The 16,129-nt window shown below is 46.2% G+C and overlaps 1 protein-coding gene across 1 annotated transcript; it reads right to left on the reverse strand.

Annotated features, from left to right (window-relative positions):
* Positions 1-14,141: 14,141 nt before the first annotated feature.
* LOC119940075 (fMet-Leu-Phe receptor-like) lies at positions 14,142-15,755 on the reverse strand. Its single transcript, XM_038760121.1, is given in 5 exon segments — positions 14,142-15,048; positions 15,246-15,391; positions 15,394-15,432; positions 15,486-15,544; positions 15,638-15,755. Coding segments are annotated over 5 exon segments (1,269 nt in total).
* Positions 15,756-16,129: the final 374 nt, after the last annotated feature.

Raw genomic sequence — 16,129 nt, forward strand, 5'->3', positions numbered from 1 at the left:
GTCTTAATCCCCATTTTACAGATGAGGTAACTGAGTCACAGAGAAGTGAAGTGACTTGCCCAGTGTCACACAGCAGACAAGTGGTGGAGCTGGGATTAGAACCCAGGTCCTTTTGACTCCTAGGTCCTTGCTCTACCCATTAGGCCATGCTGCTCTTCTTTTTTTATTTATTAAATGAATTCATTAAATTTATATTTCTCTGTAGAAATAGAATGAAACTTTAAATGGTCATGACTTGGGATATGGATGTCAAACTTGTAACCATTGTTTATCTTCTTAGGGCTAGCCCAAAAGCAAAGTATGTATACATACAGTGTTGCCTAGTGGATAGAGCACATGCCTGGATGTCAGGAGGACCTGGGTTCTAATCCTCACCCTGCCAATTGCTTTTTGTGGGACCTTGGGCAAATCACTTCACTTTTTTGTGCCTCAGTTTCCTCAACTGGAAAATCGGGATTCAGTACCTATTCTCTTTCCTACTTAACTCTGTGAGTCCCCAGGTGGAAGAGGGACTGTGTCTAACCTAATTAACTTGTACCTGCCCTAGCACTTACAACAGTGTTTGACACATGGTGAGCACTTAACAAGTACCATAAAACAAACAAACCCCTTGTTCATTTCCTCCTTCTACCCGGAACTCCCTCCCACTTCATATCCAACAGACCACCATTCTCCCCATCTTCAAAGTCTTATTAAATTCACACCTCCTCCAAGAAGCTTTCTTGGATTAACATCTCATTTCCCCAGCTATCCACCCTCCCTTATCCATCACCTAATTCACTTGAGTCTGAACCTCTTAAATCATATTGATTCTCTCATAACCCCAGCCCTAAAGCACTTAAGGACATATCCTTTATTTATTTTAATTTCCTACTCCCTAGTAGACCATATCTCCTGGAGGGCAGGAATTGTGTCTCCCAACTCGATTGTATTATACTTTCCTAAGTTCTTGGTAGAGAAGCAGCGTGGCTCAGTGGAAAGAGCTCGGGCTTTGGAGTCAGAGGTCATGGGTTCAAATCCCGGCTCCGCCACTTGTCAGCTGTGTGACTTTGGGCAAGTCACTTCACTTCTCTGGGCCTCAGTTCCTTCATCTGGAAAATGGGGATTAAGTCTGTGAGCCCCACGTGGGACAACTTGATTACCTTGTATCTACCCCAGCACTTAGAACAGTGCCTTGGACATAGTAAGCACTTAATAAATGCCATCATTATTATTATTATTCCTAAGTTCTTGGTGTGGTACTGTGCACACTGTAGCTGCTCCGTTAATACCATTCATTCATTTGTATTCATTGAGTGGTTACTGTGTGCAGGGGAACTTAACTAAGCCCTTGAAAAGTACAGTACAGCAATAAAGAGAGGCAATCCCTGCCCACAATGGGCTGCATTGTACATTCTAGGGGGCAGGGAGACAGGCTTCAAAGCAAGTTAAACAGGCAGCAATATAAATGATATATTTATATATCATTTATATATTGTGTCTCCCAACTCGATTGTATTATACTTTCCTGAATTCTTGGTAGAGAAGCAGCATGGCTTAGTGGAAAGAGCACTGGCTTTGGAGTCAGAGGTCATGGGTTCGAATCCTGACTCCGCCACATCTGCTGTGTGACCTTGGGCAAGTCACTTTTAACTTCTCTGAGCCTCAGTTACCTCATCTGTAAAATGAGGATTAAGACTGTGAGCCCCACGTGGGACAACTTGATCCCATTGTATCCCCCAGTGCTTAGAACAGTGCTTTGCACATAGTAAGCGCTTAACAAATGCCATCATTATTATTATTATATATGTTCTGCGGGGCAGGGAGTGGGGGTAAGGGCAAAGGGAGTGAGTCGAGGTGACACGGAAAGGAGAGGAGCTGAGGAAAAGGGGGTTGAATTCTTGATTGCTTGATTGAGATAGCTCTGGAGATGTCAGTATATTGTGGATCTGTTTCATCAACCACCTTTCTAAATGGTTTCCAGTGAATGTAATTCCTGCTAAATGCTAAATTCATGATCAATTACAGGGTTTTCCCCTTCTCAATTCATACTGGAGCAGCATAGCCTAGTGGGAAGAGCTGGGGCCTGGAAGTCAGGGAACCTGAGTTCTAATTCTGGTTCCACCAATTGCCTCCTGTGTGACTTTGGGCAAGTCACTTAAATTATCTGTGCTTGAGTTTCCTCATCTGTAAAATGCTTATTCATTCAGTCAATCAGTCAATTGTATTTATTGAGCACTTACTGTGTGCAGAGCACTGTACTAAGCACTTGGGAGAGTACAGTACAACAGTATAACAGACACATTCCCTGCCCACAGTGAGCTTATTCAGTGCCTATTCTCCCTTTACCTAGACTGTGAACCTCATGTGGAAGAGGGATTCTTGTCTATTGTGTCTATTCCAGTGCTTAGAGCAGTGCTTGACACATAGTAAACACTTAACAAATACCATAATTATTAAATAGTAGATTGAATTTATAATAATACTAATAATGGCATTTATTAAGGGCTTACTATGTGCAAAGCACTGTTCTAAGCGCTGGGGAGATTACAGGGTGATCAGGTTGTCCCACGGGGGGCTCACAGTCTTAATCCCCATTTTACAGATGAGGTAACTGAGGCACAGAGAAGTGAAGTGACTTGCCCAAAGTCACCCAGCTGACAACTGGCGGAGCCGGGATTTGAACCCATGACCTCTGACTCCAAAACCCGGGCTCTTTCCACTGAGACACACTGCTTCGCTCTCAGTTTCTCTTAAGTATGTCAAGTTCTACCCATCATTCCCTAGTGCTGTCCATTTTCAGTGCTGACATTTTAGCACATGGGGAAGCACATAAAGAACATGATCATGCTCTCAGACTCATATTCAGAGTCTTTTTTCAAATTTCAACCTGACATTGACCAGGGAAAACTGAATTAAATACATCGCATACATTGGCTAGGGGAGAGAGAAGCACATTTTCTCACCCGGAGGCATTAAGTCAACCTCATATAAAGTTGTCATAAATTAAAGATGCTCCTATTTCCAAAGACATTACCGCTGTCAAGCCCTCTCTGGGCCTTCTACTTCTCTTGAAATATCAAGGCCTTCCTAGACTGTGAGCCCATGTTGGGTAGGGACCGTCTCTATATGTTGCCAACTTGTACTTCCCAAGCGCTTAGTACAGTGCTCTGCACACAGTAAGCGCTCAATAAATATGATTGATTGATTGATTGATTGATTCCCAGCTGTCAGGGCAATTCTTTGAGGCTTAACTTTTTAAGGTACTAAGTTTCAGTAGACTAACAGGAAAAGTCATGTGTTGAAAAGATTCCAATAAAAGCACGCAAAAGAGTGCTCCAGATTCCAAAGATACTAGCCTAGGCTCCTTTGAGAGAGGAACCACCCTGTCACAGAGCTAACATCAATTATAAATCAATCAGTGGTTATTTATTGAGAGCTTACTGTGTTCAGAGCACTGTACTAAGTGCTTGGGAGAGTACAATACAACGGAATTAGAAGAAACATTCCTGCCTATAATGAAGAATAATGTACTGAAACTGGAGCAAAGATCGCTGTTCTTTTGTAGGTGTATAAATGAGCACAAGTCCCAAAGATCTGGGAGGTTTTGAAAATCAGGCTCAGCTTAGAAGAGATCTTCATCTGGGAAACAGGAAAAAAAATGGAAACAGTGACCCTGAGCACTGTCATGAGTAGCAGGTGGGCTAATGGAAAGAGTGTGGGCTTGGGAGTCAGAGAACCTGGGTTCTAATTCCGGTTCTGCCAATTTCCTGCTAAGTGACCTTGAGCAAATCACTTCCTATGCCTTGTTTTCCTGGTTATAAAATAGGGATTAAATGCCTGTTCTTTCTCCCCTTTAGACTTTGAGCCTTCTGTGGGACAGGGACTGTGTCCTACCTGATTATCTTGTAGTCAGTCAATCATATTTACTCAGCACTTCCTGTCCCTGTACTAAATGCTTGGGAGAATATACAACGTAGCAATAAAGAGACACATCCCCTGCCCAGTGATAGTAATAAACTTACATGACAATCGTGTTTCTGGCTTCAGGGGGTGTTGGGGATTCCTATCAATTCTCTCAACCTCTAGGCGAAGGGATGAAATTACTTTCCTTTATGGTGTGCCCTCCCCCAGTCATATGATTCATTTATTCATTCATTCGTTCATTCAGTCATATTTATTGAGCACTTACTGTGTGCAGAGCACTGTACTAAGCACTTGGGAAGTACAAGTTGGCAACATGTAGAGACGGTCCCTACCCAACAATGGGCTCACAGTCCAGAAAGGGGAGACAGACAACAAAGCAAAACATGTGGACAAGAGTCAAGTCATCAGAACAAATAGAATTAAAGCTAGGTACACATCATTAACAAAATAAATAGAATAGTAAATATGTACAAGTAAAATAAATAGAGTAATATATCTGTACAAACATATATGCAGATGCTGTGGGGAGGGGAAGGAGGTAGGGCAGGGGGGATGGGGAGGAGGAGAGGAAAAAGGGAGCTCAGTCTGGGAAGGCCTCCTGGAGGAGGTGAGCTCTCAGTAGGGCTTTGAAGGGAGGAAGAGAGCTAGCATGGCAGATGTGTGGAGGGAGGACATTCCAGGCCAGGGAGAGGACGTGGGCTGGGGGTCGATGGCGGGACAGGCGAGAACGAGGTACAGTGAGGAGGTTGTGGCAGAGGAGCAGAGGGTGTGGGCTGGGCTGTAGAAGGGGAGAAGGGAGGTGAGGTAGGAGGGGGCTAAGTGATGGAGAGCCTTGAAGCCGAGAGTGAGGAGTTTTTGCTTGATGCTTAGGTTGACAGGCAGCTACTGGAGGTTTTTGAGGAGGGGAGTAACATGCCCAGAGCGTTTCTGTCCAAAGATGATCAGGGCAGCAGCGTGAAGTATAAACTGAAGTGGGGAGAGACAGGAGGATGGGAGATCAAAGAGGAGGCTGATGCAGCAATCCAGTCAGGATAGGATGGGAGATTGAACCAGCAATGTAGCGGTTTGGATGGAGAGGAAAGGGCAGATCTTGGTGATGTTGCGGAGGTGAGACCAGCAGGTTTTCATGACGGATTGGATGTGAGGGGTGAACGAGAGAGCGGAGTCGAGGATGACACCAAGGTTGCGGGCTTGTGAGACGGGAAGGTTGGTAGTGCCTCCTACAGTGACGAGAATGTCAGGGAGAGGATAGGGTTTGGAAGGGAAGATAAGGAGTTGAGTCTTGGACATATTGAGTTTTAGATGGCGGACAGACATCCAGATGTAGATGTCCTGAAGGCAGGAGGAGACCCGAGCCTGAAGGGAGGGAGAGAGAGCAGGGGCAGAGATGTAGATTTGGGTGTCATCAGCATAGAGATGATAGTTGAAGCCGTGGGAGTGAATGAGTTCACCGAGGGAGTGAGTGTAGAGAACAAAAGGGGAACAAGAAGTGACCCTTGAGGAACCCCTACAATAAGGGGATGGGAGGGGGAGGAGGAGCCCACAAAGGAGACTGAGAATGAACGGCCAGAGAGATAAGAGGAGAACCAGGAGAGGACGGAATCTGTGAAGCCAAGGTTGGATAACATGTTGAGGGGAAGGGGGTGGTCCACGGTGTCGAAGGCAGTCAAGAGGTTGTGGAGGATTAGGATAGAGTAGGAGCTGTTGGATTTGGCAAGAAGGAGGTCATTAGTGACCTTTGAGAGGGCAGTTTCGGTGGAGTGTAGGGGACAGAAGCCAGATTGGAGGGGGTCGAGGAGAGAGTTGTTGTTGAGGAATTCGGGGCAGTGGGTGTAGACGACTTGTTCAAGGAGTTTGGAAACGAATGGTAGGAGGGAGATAGGGTGATAAGTAGCAGGGGAGGTGGGGTCAAGAGAGGGTTTTTTTAGGATGGGGGAGATGTGGGCATGTTTGAAGGCAGAGGGAAAGGAACCAGTGGAGAGTGAGCGGTTGAAGATGGAAGTTAAGGAGGGGATGAGGGAAGGGGCAAGATATTTTATAAGATGAGAGGGAATGGGATCAAAAGCACAGGTGGCTGGAGTAGCACTTGAGAAGAGGGAGGAGATCTCATCTGAAGATACTGCTGGGACATCAACCCCCAGCCCACGTCCTCCCCCTGGCCTGGAATGTCCTCCCTCCACACATCTGCCATGCTAGCTCTCTTCCTCCCTTCAAAGCCCTACTGAGAGCTCACCTCCTCCAGGAGGCCTCGTCCTTTCATATCATAAGGGAGAACTGACTTCGTGCTTGAAAACATGCATCACAGGTTGAAAAAAGTGATCTGATTAGCAAGCATGCACTGTGAAAATGAGTCTTAGGCTGGTTTTGCAGAGATAAAATAGCTTCTGAAAGCCATTTTCCTAATCCAAATAACTCTAGTCTTGCATTTCAAATAACTTATAAAACCCAATCAAGTTTAGAAGAGCTATTTTTTTCCATTCTGCACCAAAAATAAGTTTGGGCAAAGCATTGGTAAGTTTTGCCAAAAGTGATTTTAATTGTTTTTACAGAATTAAAAAAAATCCTTGGTGATATGGCTGCCAAGGTCCAACTTGCTGCAAAAATGTGTTTTTGAGAGTTTTAAAACAATCCTCCATCTTGCTTGAATGTTTTCTCTGTTCAGAGTACTGTACTGTGTTGAAGTAAAGTAGACATGTAGACTGTAAGCTCATTGTGGGCAGGGAATGTGTCGCTATATTGTTCTCTCTCAAGTGCTTAATACAGTGCTTTGCACACAGTAATGGCTTAAAAAATTCGTTTGATCATCCCTGTTCTCAAGGATCTTAATTTGATTTTTCAGTTTACATTCACCTGTTGCACTCAAAGGGACAAAATCAGATCAATCAGTCAGTTGTATTTATTGAGTACCTACTATTTGCACTCCTAAGTGTTTGGGAGAGTAGAGTAGATGAAGACATAGTTCTAGACCACAAGCATCTTATTAAGGAAAAGATACATGAAGCAATTTGCAAGTAGATGGAAGAAATGCTCCAAAAGTAAAAGATTATGAGTGTAAAAGTGCAAGATGGTACCAAAATGCAGAGATGACAGTATGGAGAAGGTGATTTGGGATAATGAGCAATTAATCAAAGAAAGATTCCTGAAGGAGGTGGGATTTCAAAAGGGCTTTGAAGGTGGGAAGAGTTATGGTCTGGTGGATTTCAAACAATCAGGGCTATTGAGTTCTTACCGTGTGCAGTGCACCGTATCAAGCATTTGGGAGAGTACCATACATGATCCCTATTAGGCAGGAATTTACAGTTGGTTGGAGAGATGGGCATTGAAATGAATAACAGAAAAGGGAAGTAAAATTGTATAAGGCTATGTGATTAATAATAATAATAATAATAATAATGGTATTTGTTAAGCACTTACTATGTGCCAAGCACTGTTCTAAGCCCTGGGGTAGATACAAGGTAAGCAGGTTGTTCCGCGTTGGGGTCCCAGTCTTCATCCCCATTTTACAGATGAGGGAACTGAGGCACAGATAAGTGACGTGGCTTGCCCAAGATCACACAGCAGGCAAGTGGCGGAGCTGGGGTTAGAACCCACATCCTCTGACTCCCAAGCCCTTGCCCTTCCCAATGAACCACGCTTAGGTGCTGTGGGGCTTGAGGGTGGGTATCAAAGTGTTTAGGAGGGACCCAGCCAAGCACATAGTTGTTACAGAAGGGAGGTAGAGTGGGTATATGAGAGGTCAGGGAAGGCTTCCTGGAGGAGGTGTGGGTTTTTTTTTTTTTTTTTTAGTAAGTCTTTGAAGATGGAAGAGTGGTGGTCTCCTGGGTATGAAACAGGAGGAAGCTCCAGGCAGGAAGGAGGGTATGGGAAAGGGATTCATGGCGAGAAAGAGATGGGATTAAGGCACAGTGAATAGGTTGGTGGTGCAGTAGGGAGTGATAATTTCAGGCAGGAGGAACTGCCCCATGAAATGGATATAAAACATTTGAATGCTGGGAGAGAATGAGAGAGAAAAAGAGAGAAAGAGAAAAAAAGAAAGAGAGGGATTGATTAGGTATATAGAACGTTGGAGAGTCAGTTATTTGCTGTTTCTGTTAGAATGTGATGGGGGTATCTGATGTTGTGCTGTTGGATTTGTGGTATCTCCATTCACCAGGTGTTTCTTGCTGAGAAATATTGTGTCATCATCATGTGAAGCAGCATGGCATATTGGGTAGAGCACGGGCTTGGGAGTCAGAAGATCATGGGTTCTAATCCCGGCTCCACCAATTGTCTGCTGTGTGACCTTGGGCAAGTTACTTCACTAATCTGGGCCTCAGTTAATCAATCAATCAATCGTATTTATTGAGCGCTTACTGTGTGCAGAGCACTGTACTAAGGGCTTAGGAAGTACAAGTTGGCAACATATAGAGACAGTCCCTACCCAACAGTGGGCTCAGTTAACTCATCTGTAAAATGGGGATTGAGACTGTGAGCCCCACGTGAGACAGGGACTATGTCCAACGCGATGTGCTTGTATTGACCCCAGCGCTGAGTATAGTACCTGGTACCTAGTAAGCGCTTAACAAATACCACTAATATTATTATTATTGTGCCATTCATGAGTTTTGTCACTAGGGAAATTGGGGTACAAAACAGGCAATGGTGAATGAAGCCCAAAGTGCACACGTAGAGAAGCAGCATGGCCTAGTGCAAAGAGCATGGGCCTGGGAAGTAGAAGACCTAGATTTTAATCTCAGCTACCACATGCTTGCTGTGTGACCTCAGGCAAGTCATTAAACTTGTCTGTGCCTCAATTCTCCTGTTCTCCCTCCTACATAGACTGTGAGCCCCATGTGGGACAGGGCATGTGTCCAGCCTATTTAACTTGTATCTATCCCAATGCTTAGCACAGTGTTTGACACTTAGTAAGCACTAAACAAATGCTGTATAAAAAAATACCATAAGTGACCAGAACACCTGTCAGAACCTTCTTTGTTTATGCCAGCATCAGCCCATGTAAATTATGGTGATGATGGTGACAGTGATGAGAAACAACGTGGCTCAGTGGAAAGAGCCCGGGCTTTGGAGTCAGAGGTCATGGGTTCAAATCCCAACTCTGCCACTTGTCAGTTGTGTGACTTTGGGCAAGTCACTTAACTTCTCTGGGCCTCAGTTACCTCATCTGTAAAAATGGGGATGAAGACTGTGAGCCCCACATGGGACAACCTGATCACCTTGTAACCTCCCCAGCGCTTACAACAGTGCTTTGCACATAGTAAGCACTTAATAAATGTCATCATCATCATCAGTGTTTTTTTCCTGATGGTGTTTGTTAAGCACTTACCAAGTGTCAAACATGGTATTGATGGAGTCTCTCACTGAGAATGGCAGAGGACCCCAGTCCTGAGATTTTAAGAGTGATAATTTTCATGGAAGAATTAGTTAAAATGATAGTAGCTTTCCCACTGCTGATCACACTCCCTTGTCCCTGGTAGCCATTTTTCTGCTGGAGTATGGAGAGCAATGATAATCTTAAGACACAGAGCATTTAGTGAGCATTAATCCTATAGATCATGTCTGTCGGGATTCAGTCAATCGTATTTATTGAGCGCTTACCATGTGCAGAGTGCTGTACTAAATGCTTGGAAGAGTACAGTAGAACAATGTGACAGACCCATTCCCTGCCCACAATGTGCTTACCATCTAGAGGGGTACAGTGTGATGTGATATTGGAAGAAACCGTTATTTGTGTGTACATGGGTTTGGACGTTGGGTGAGTGCTGCATTTTTCTTCATGTGAGATTGTGTAAGAACAAAGCCTACACTAAATAATCATCATCACATCTTGGGAAATCTCACTAGACTAAAGTTCATTGTGTGGAAGAACTGTGCCTGCCATCTCTACCGTATGGTACTCTCCCATGTGCTTAGTTTAGGGCTCTCCACGTAGTTAGTGCTCAATAAATACGATCGATTGATTTTTTTATAATGCTTTTAATCCCAAAACCCTTACATTACTTGTCTCTTCTTTCCCAAAGCCCTTACATTACTCATCTCATCTTTGGCCTCATAACAAGCCTGTGCGGAAGGTAGAAAGGCAGGTATTGCCGTCACCATTCTGCAGATGAGTCAGCCAATTGCATTTATTGAGCACTTACTGTATGCAGAGCACTGAACTAAGTGCTTGGGAAAGTACAATATAACAATAACAGGCACATTCCCTTCCCACAATGAGCTAAAAGGCTACAGACATTTAACTCCCTCCTCAGGCCCCTGTCCCCCCCGCCCCCCACCTCCTCCGTCCTTTGCCCCCAGTGACATGGCCACCTAAGTTATTTAAAAAATTGACACCATCAGGTGTGAGCGCCCAAAAACACCTCTGCCTCTTCTCAGTCCCTCCTGCTTCCGGCCCCCTCTTCAACTCTCCCATCCTTCCCAGCAGTATCTCTAGAGGAGATCTCTTCCTTCCTCTCAAAAGCCGCCCCCTCCACCTGCACAGCTGACCCATTCCTTCACACCTTATCAAAACTCTCACCCCCTTCCCTAACAGCCACCTTCAACCGTCCCTCTCCAGTGGTTTCTTCCCCACGGCTTTCAAACATGCCCATATCTCCCATATCCTAAAAATACCCTCCCTTGACCTCGCGGTTCCCTCCAGTTATCGCCTCGTCTCCCTCCTACCAAGTTCTTCAAACTCCTTGAGTGAGTTGTCTACCTGCCATCTCAAATTCCTCTCCTCAAATTCTCTCCTTGACCCCCTCCAATCTGGCTTCTGTCCCCTTCACTACACAGAACTCCCCCCCCCCCCCCCCCTTCAAAGGTCACCAGTGATCTCCTTCTTGCTAAATCCAATGGCCTCTACTCCATCCCAATCCTCCTCTATCTTTCAACTGCCTTTGGCACTGTCGACCACCTCCTTCTCCTGGAAACATTACCCAACCTTGGCTTTACTGACTCTGTTCTCTCCTGGTTCTCCTCTTTTCTCTCCAGCCGTCGAATCTCATTCTCCTTCGTGGGCTCCTCCTCTGCCCCCCACTGCCTAACTGTGTGTGTGGGGGGTCCCTTCTATTCTTTATTTACACCCACTCCCTTGAAGAATTCATTCACTCCCCTGGCTTTAGCTACCCCCTGTATTCATTCATTCATTCAATCTTATTTACTAAGCAATTACTGTGTGCAGAGTATATATATGTATATATGTTTGTACATATTTATTACTCTATTTATTTTACTTGTACATATCTATTCTATTTATTTTATTTTGTTAGTATGTTTGGTTTTGTTCTCTGTCTCCCCCTTTTAGACTGTGAGCCCACTGTTGGGTAGGGACTGTCTCTATGTGTTGCCAACTTGTACATCCCAAGCACTTAGTACAGTGCTCTGCACACAGTAAGCACTCAATAAATACGATTGATGATGATGATGTTGATGATGCAGAGCACTGTACTAAGCACATGGGAAAGAACAATACAACAGCATACAATCCTTTTCCACAATGAGCTTACAGTCTAGAGGGATGATCTGGGTGATTCCCATAACATCTCCAGCCCTGATCTCTCTTCCTCTCTATAGTCTTGCATTTCCTCTTGTCATCAAGACATCTGCACTTGGATGTCCTCCCGTCACCTCAAACTTAACATGTCCAAAACAGAGCTCCATATGTCTTCCAGCCCAAACCCTCTCCACCCCCTGACTTTCCCATCACAGTGGATGGCACCTCCATCCTTCCTGTCTCCTAAGCCCATAACCTTGGCATTATCCTTGACTCCTCTCTGTCATTCAGCCTACATATTAAATCCCTCACTAAATCCTGTCAGCACCCCCCATAACAACATTACTAAAACCCACCCTTTCCTTTCCATCCAAACTGCTACCATATTAATATAATGATTCATCCTATCCCACCTGGATTATTGCATCAGCCTCTTTGCTGATCTCCCAGCCTCCCGTCTCTCCCCACTTCAGTACATTGTTCACTCTGCTGCCCGTATCATTTTTCTACAAAAACGTTCAGGACATGTCACCCTGCTCCTCAAAAAACTCCATCCACCTCCCTATCAAACAAAAACTCCTCACCACTGGCTTTAAAGCACTCCACCACCTTACTCCCTCTTACCTCATCTTGCATCTCTCCTTCTACAGCCCAGTCCGCACACTTTGATCCTCTAGTGTTAACCTTCTCACTGTGCCTTGATCTTGCCTGTCGCGCAGCCAACCCCTAGCTCATGTCCTACCTCTATTCTGGAACACCCTTCTTCCTCAAATCCAGCAGACGATTATTCTCCCCACCTTCAAAGTCTTATTGAAGGCATTTATCTTTCAAGAGGCCTTCCCAGACTAAGCCCCACTTTCCCTCATCTCTCACCCACATCTGTGTCACCCTGACTTGCTCCCTAAGCTCTTCCCCTCCACCTCCAGCCCCGCAGCAAGTATTCACATATCTATAATTTTATTAGTATTGTTATCCGTATCCCCCCACTAGACTGTAAGCTCATTGTGGGCAGGGAATGTAACTGTTTATTGTTGTATTGTACCCTTCCAAGTGCTTAGTACAGTGCTCTGCACATAGTAATTGCTCAATAAATGATTGAATGAATGAAGGGATGGATGCAGAAAGTGCGGTTAACTGAAGCAGTGTGGTCTAGTGGATAGGACACAGGCCTGTTAAAAGGACTTGGGTTCTAATCCCAGATCCTCCACCTGTCTGCTGTGTGACCTTGGGTAAATCATTTAATTTTTCTGTGTGTCAGTTGCCTCCTCTGTAAAAGGGGGATTAAGTCTATGAGCTCCATGTGGGATGTGGACATCTGTAATTTATTTATATAAATGTTTGTCTCCCCATCTAGACTATAAGCTCATTGTAAACAGGGAATTTGTCAATTTATTCTTACATTGTACTCTTCCAAGTGCTTCATACAGCACTTTGCACACAGTAAGCGCTCAATAAATACAGTTGAATGAATGAAGCACTGAACAAATACCATTAAAAAAAATAGTGCCTTGCCCACACTACAGCAGGCTAATGGAGGAGTTCAAACTCGAGCTAGGGTCTTCTGGGTTCCAGATCGGCTATCTTCCCCTCTCCTATGATATCTCCCCCAGTATATTAGGAAACCATTAATTAGTGGAGGCCTGGGCTCCCCAGCATTCCACTGCCCATTCTGCCAAATCAGCAGTGGTGGCTTTGAGTAGACAAGAGAAAGGTAAATCTTTCTTTTGTGGAAAGCCACTGTCTTTGTTGCAACAGTGCTCTGCACACAGTAAGTGCTCAATAAATGCAATTGAATGAATTCAATAAATAACCAAGTGTTACTCCGTGTTCCCAGTAAAATGATATATAGCCTCAATATTAATTTTACATGTCAGCAGGTGTAGTTTTCAGTTTTACTGAGCGAGTGGATGGGGTGCTTTCCAATACCAAAGTGCCTGCGTCTCTCCCATCCTAAGGAATGCAGTATTGGGCAAGGTAGAAAATTGTGGCTTCAGTTCTTTTAGTGCAAAATCCAGTTAATTATGTTCATTTCACTCCATCATGCTTGGGTTGCTGAGCTTCTTTCCAGAAAGAAAGGATTCTTTTCCTTCTCAAAATGAATTTCTTGTTGGGCTTTGGCAGTGTTGTACATTGATTCTTTCTCTGTTTTTGATGTCTGAGAGAGTTATAATTAGGGTCCCTTTGAAGCATGGATATGTGAACTCTTCTATGTTTATAGGTTTGTCAAATGTCGCCAGCTCTGTTTCACATGTTTGGTAGAATGAAGTGCTAAAGATATTTTGCCAATTTTATTTCTCTTCATTTTTAAAGCTATTAGTATGTCAGAGAGAAAAACAATCCATATGTTTCTGACTCCTTTCTACCCAATTTATGAGAATGTTGCTTTAAGGGGTTTTGGTGGGTGGGGAGGATATTGGAAAGCTAATTATTTAAACATTAGTTTGGAGAATGGATACAATTGAATGAAGGCCGCAAAGGATTCATAGTTTAAGAGATAATTGTGATATTTGTTAGGCACTTACTCTGCACCCAATATGTACTAAATGCTGGGGTAGAGAGGAGATAATCATGTTAGGCACAGTCCCCGTCCCGTGTAGGAATCGCAGTCCAAGTAAGAAGGAGAAGGGGTATTTCATCCTCATTTTACAATGAAGAAACTGAGGCTTAGAGAAGTCAAGGGACTTGGACAAGGTGACACCAGCCAGCAAGGGGGAGAACGAGGCTGAGAACCCAGGCCACCGGACTCCCAGATCTGGGCTCTGCTTCACAGAGTTACTGACAGGGACGGGAAGTCCCTCAGCTGTCCTGACTGCCACTCCTCCTCTGTGCCCGGAAACACTCTGAGGGGAACAGCTTCAGCCTCCTCAGTCCCCAGGTTTGGGGCCTGGTTTTTTAGTCTCCCTGTGGCCTGCGCTTGTCCCATCTGGGCTTGCAGAAGCCAAGGGACCAAGGATGCAGGGGGGATGCTACCCTGGGCCGGATGGCTGGAGACTTGGCCGCTGTCTTCCTTTCCCTGCTGGAAGTACGTCGGCAGGATGTACACCAAGGGATCCAGAATGTTCCCGAGGACCATCAGACACCATGTCACGTTCTGAGGGCTGACCAGTTTTTCCTCTACATAACAGAGACACTTTTCCCCGCATGTGTTATTCACGGATTGGAGAGATATGAACCTGTAGACGGAAACACCCTGGTTCGGCCCCAGCACCAGGAAGAAGGTCATGATGGTGAGGAAGACGCAGGCGAAAATTTGCCTCCTGGTTGCCAGGAACGCCACTCTTCGCAGCTCCCTCAGGATGATTCCGTAGCTGACGCTCACGAAGAGGAGGGGCCCGAAGAATGTCAAAGGGGCGGTGCTGATTTTGAACAGGATGTACCTCCGCCCCGGCGGGAATGCTTCAGAACAGAGTGTCTCGTTGTAGTTTGGGTCAAAGAGTAGGAAGTAGCGGCCCACCGTGCTCAAAGTGACCACGAACACCCACCAGGCCAAGCTGACCTGGGCTGCCAGCTGCGGGGAATGCCAAGTTCTCCAGAGCAGGGGCCACAGGACGCCGACACAACGCTCCAGGCCCACCAGGCACAGGAAGCCAATCTTGGCGTAGAAGTTGGTTACGAAGATGATGGCCAACAGCAGGCAGGAAGGGAACCCAAACTTCCACTGGTGGTTAGCAAAGATGTAGTGAATCCAGAAGGGGAGGGTGAATAGTTGCAACAGGTTGGCTATGACCATGTTGGTCAAGTAGACAGTCAGCGCGTTCTGCCCCCACGCCCTCTGGCTCTGCCTGTGGGAGGACAGCAGCGCCCGCAGGGCCAGGGAGTTGAGCGGCAAGCCGAGGGCCAGCACCAGAGACAGAAAGGCCAGGCGGTAGGACTTGAAAGCCTTGAAATCGATGGCGCAGGAGCTGTTGCTTGGGAAATTGATGGCACAGGAGCCATTGTTGGGGCTGGCCATGCTCTCCCTGGCTCACGCCTGTCCGAGAAGGGGTCAGCCGTGGAGGGCTCAAAGAGGCGAAGTGGTTGTTCGCAGGTCCTGGGGAGACTTGCTGGGACAGGTTCTGCAAAGGGAGGAGGGGTGGGAAATGAGCATGAAGGTACAGCCCACCCCCACCCCCAGCCCCAACACCAGCCCAGGCCAATCCCAGCCCCAGAACCAACCCAGCTCTAACTCTAACCCACTCCCAGCCCAGCCCCACCCCCGGCTCCCATCCCAATAAAGCCCACCTCCAGCCCAGCCCAACCTGGCCTCATCCACAGCCTAGCCCCAATGCAAGCCTCCCTTGGAGTGGCCCCGAAGTCTCCTCCTCCTCCTCCTTCTTCCACGCCCCGCCATCTTGCCTTGGCCTAGGCGGCTCTTCAAACCCGGTGACTCCATACTCATCCCACAGAGCCCAGGATGAAGAAGTGTCAGGCGGGACTGGAGTTCCATGAGCAGGAGCAGACCGAGAAGGAGGGCAGAAGCCCAGGCCAGGTCGGGCTAGCGGCCCAGAGCCAGAGAGAGAAGAGAATCATGGGACAGAAGCGGCAGAAATAGCAGCAGAGATGGGCAGATGGGCACTGCGGTCTCTTGTGGGCAGCCAGATGGGACTCAGGGGGTGATGGCAGGGGAGTTGTCAAGCAGGGACACCTGTTCCACTGTGGGGGTGGCAAGGGAGAAGCCCCAGGGACCAAGTCGCCACAATCCTCACACACACACAGACTCAGCACACAAAACCTGGAAAGATTCACTACCAGCGTAGACACAAACACACATTC

This window comes from Tachyglossus aculeatus, chromosome 18 (assembly GCF_015852505.1).
Source record: "Tachyglossus aculeatus isolate mTacAcu1 chromosome 18, mTacAcu1.pri, whole genome shotgun sequence".
In the NCBI taxonomy this organism is placed as follows: domain Eukaryota; kingdom Metazoa; phylum Chordata; class Mammalia; order Monotremata; family Tachyglossidae; genus Tachyglossus; species Tachyglossus aculeatus.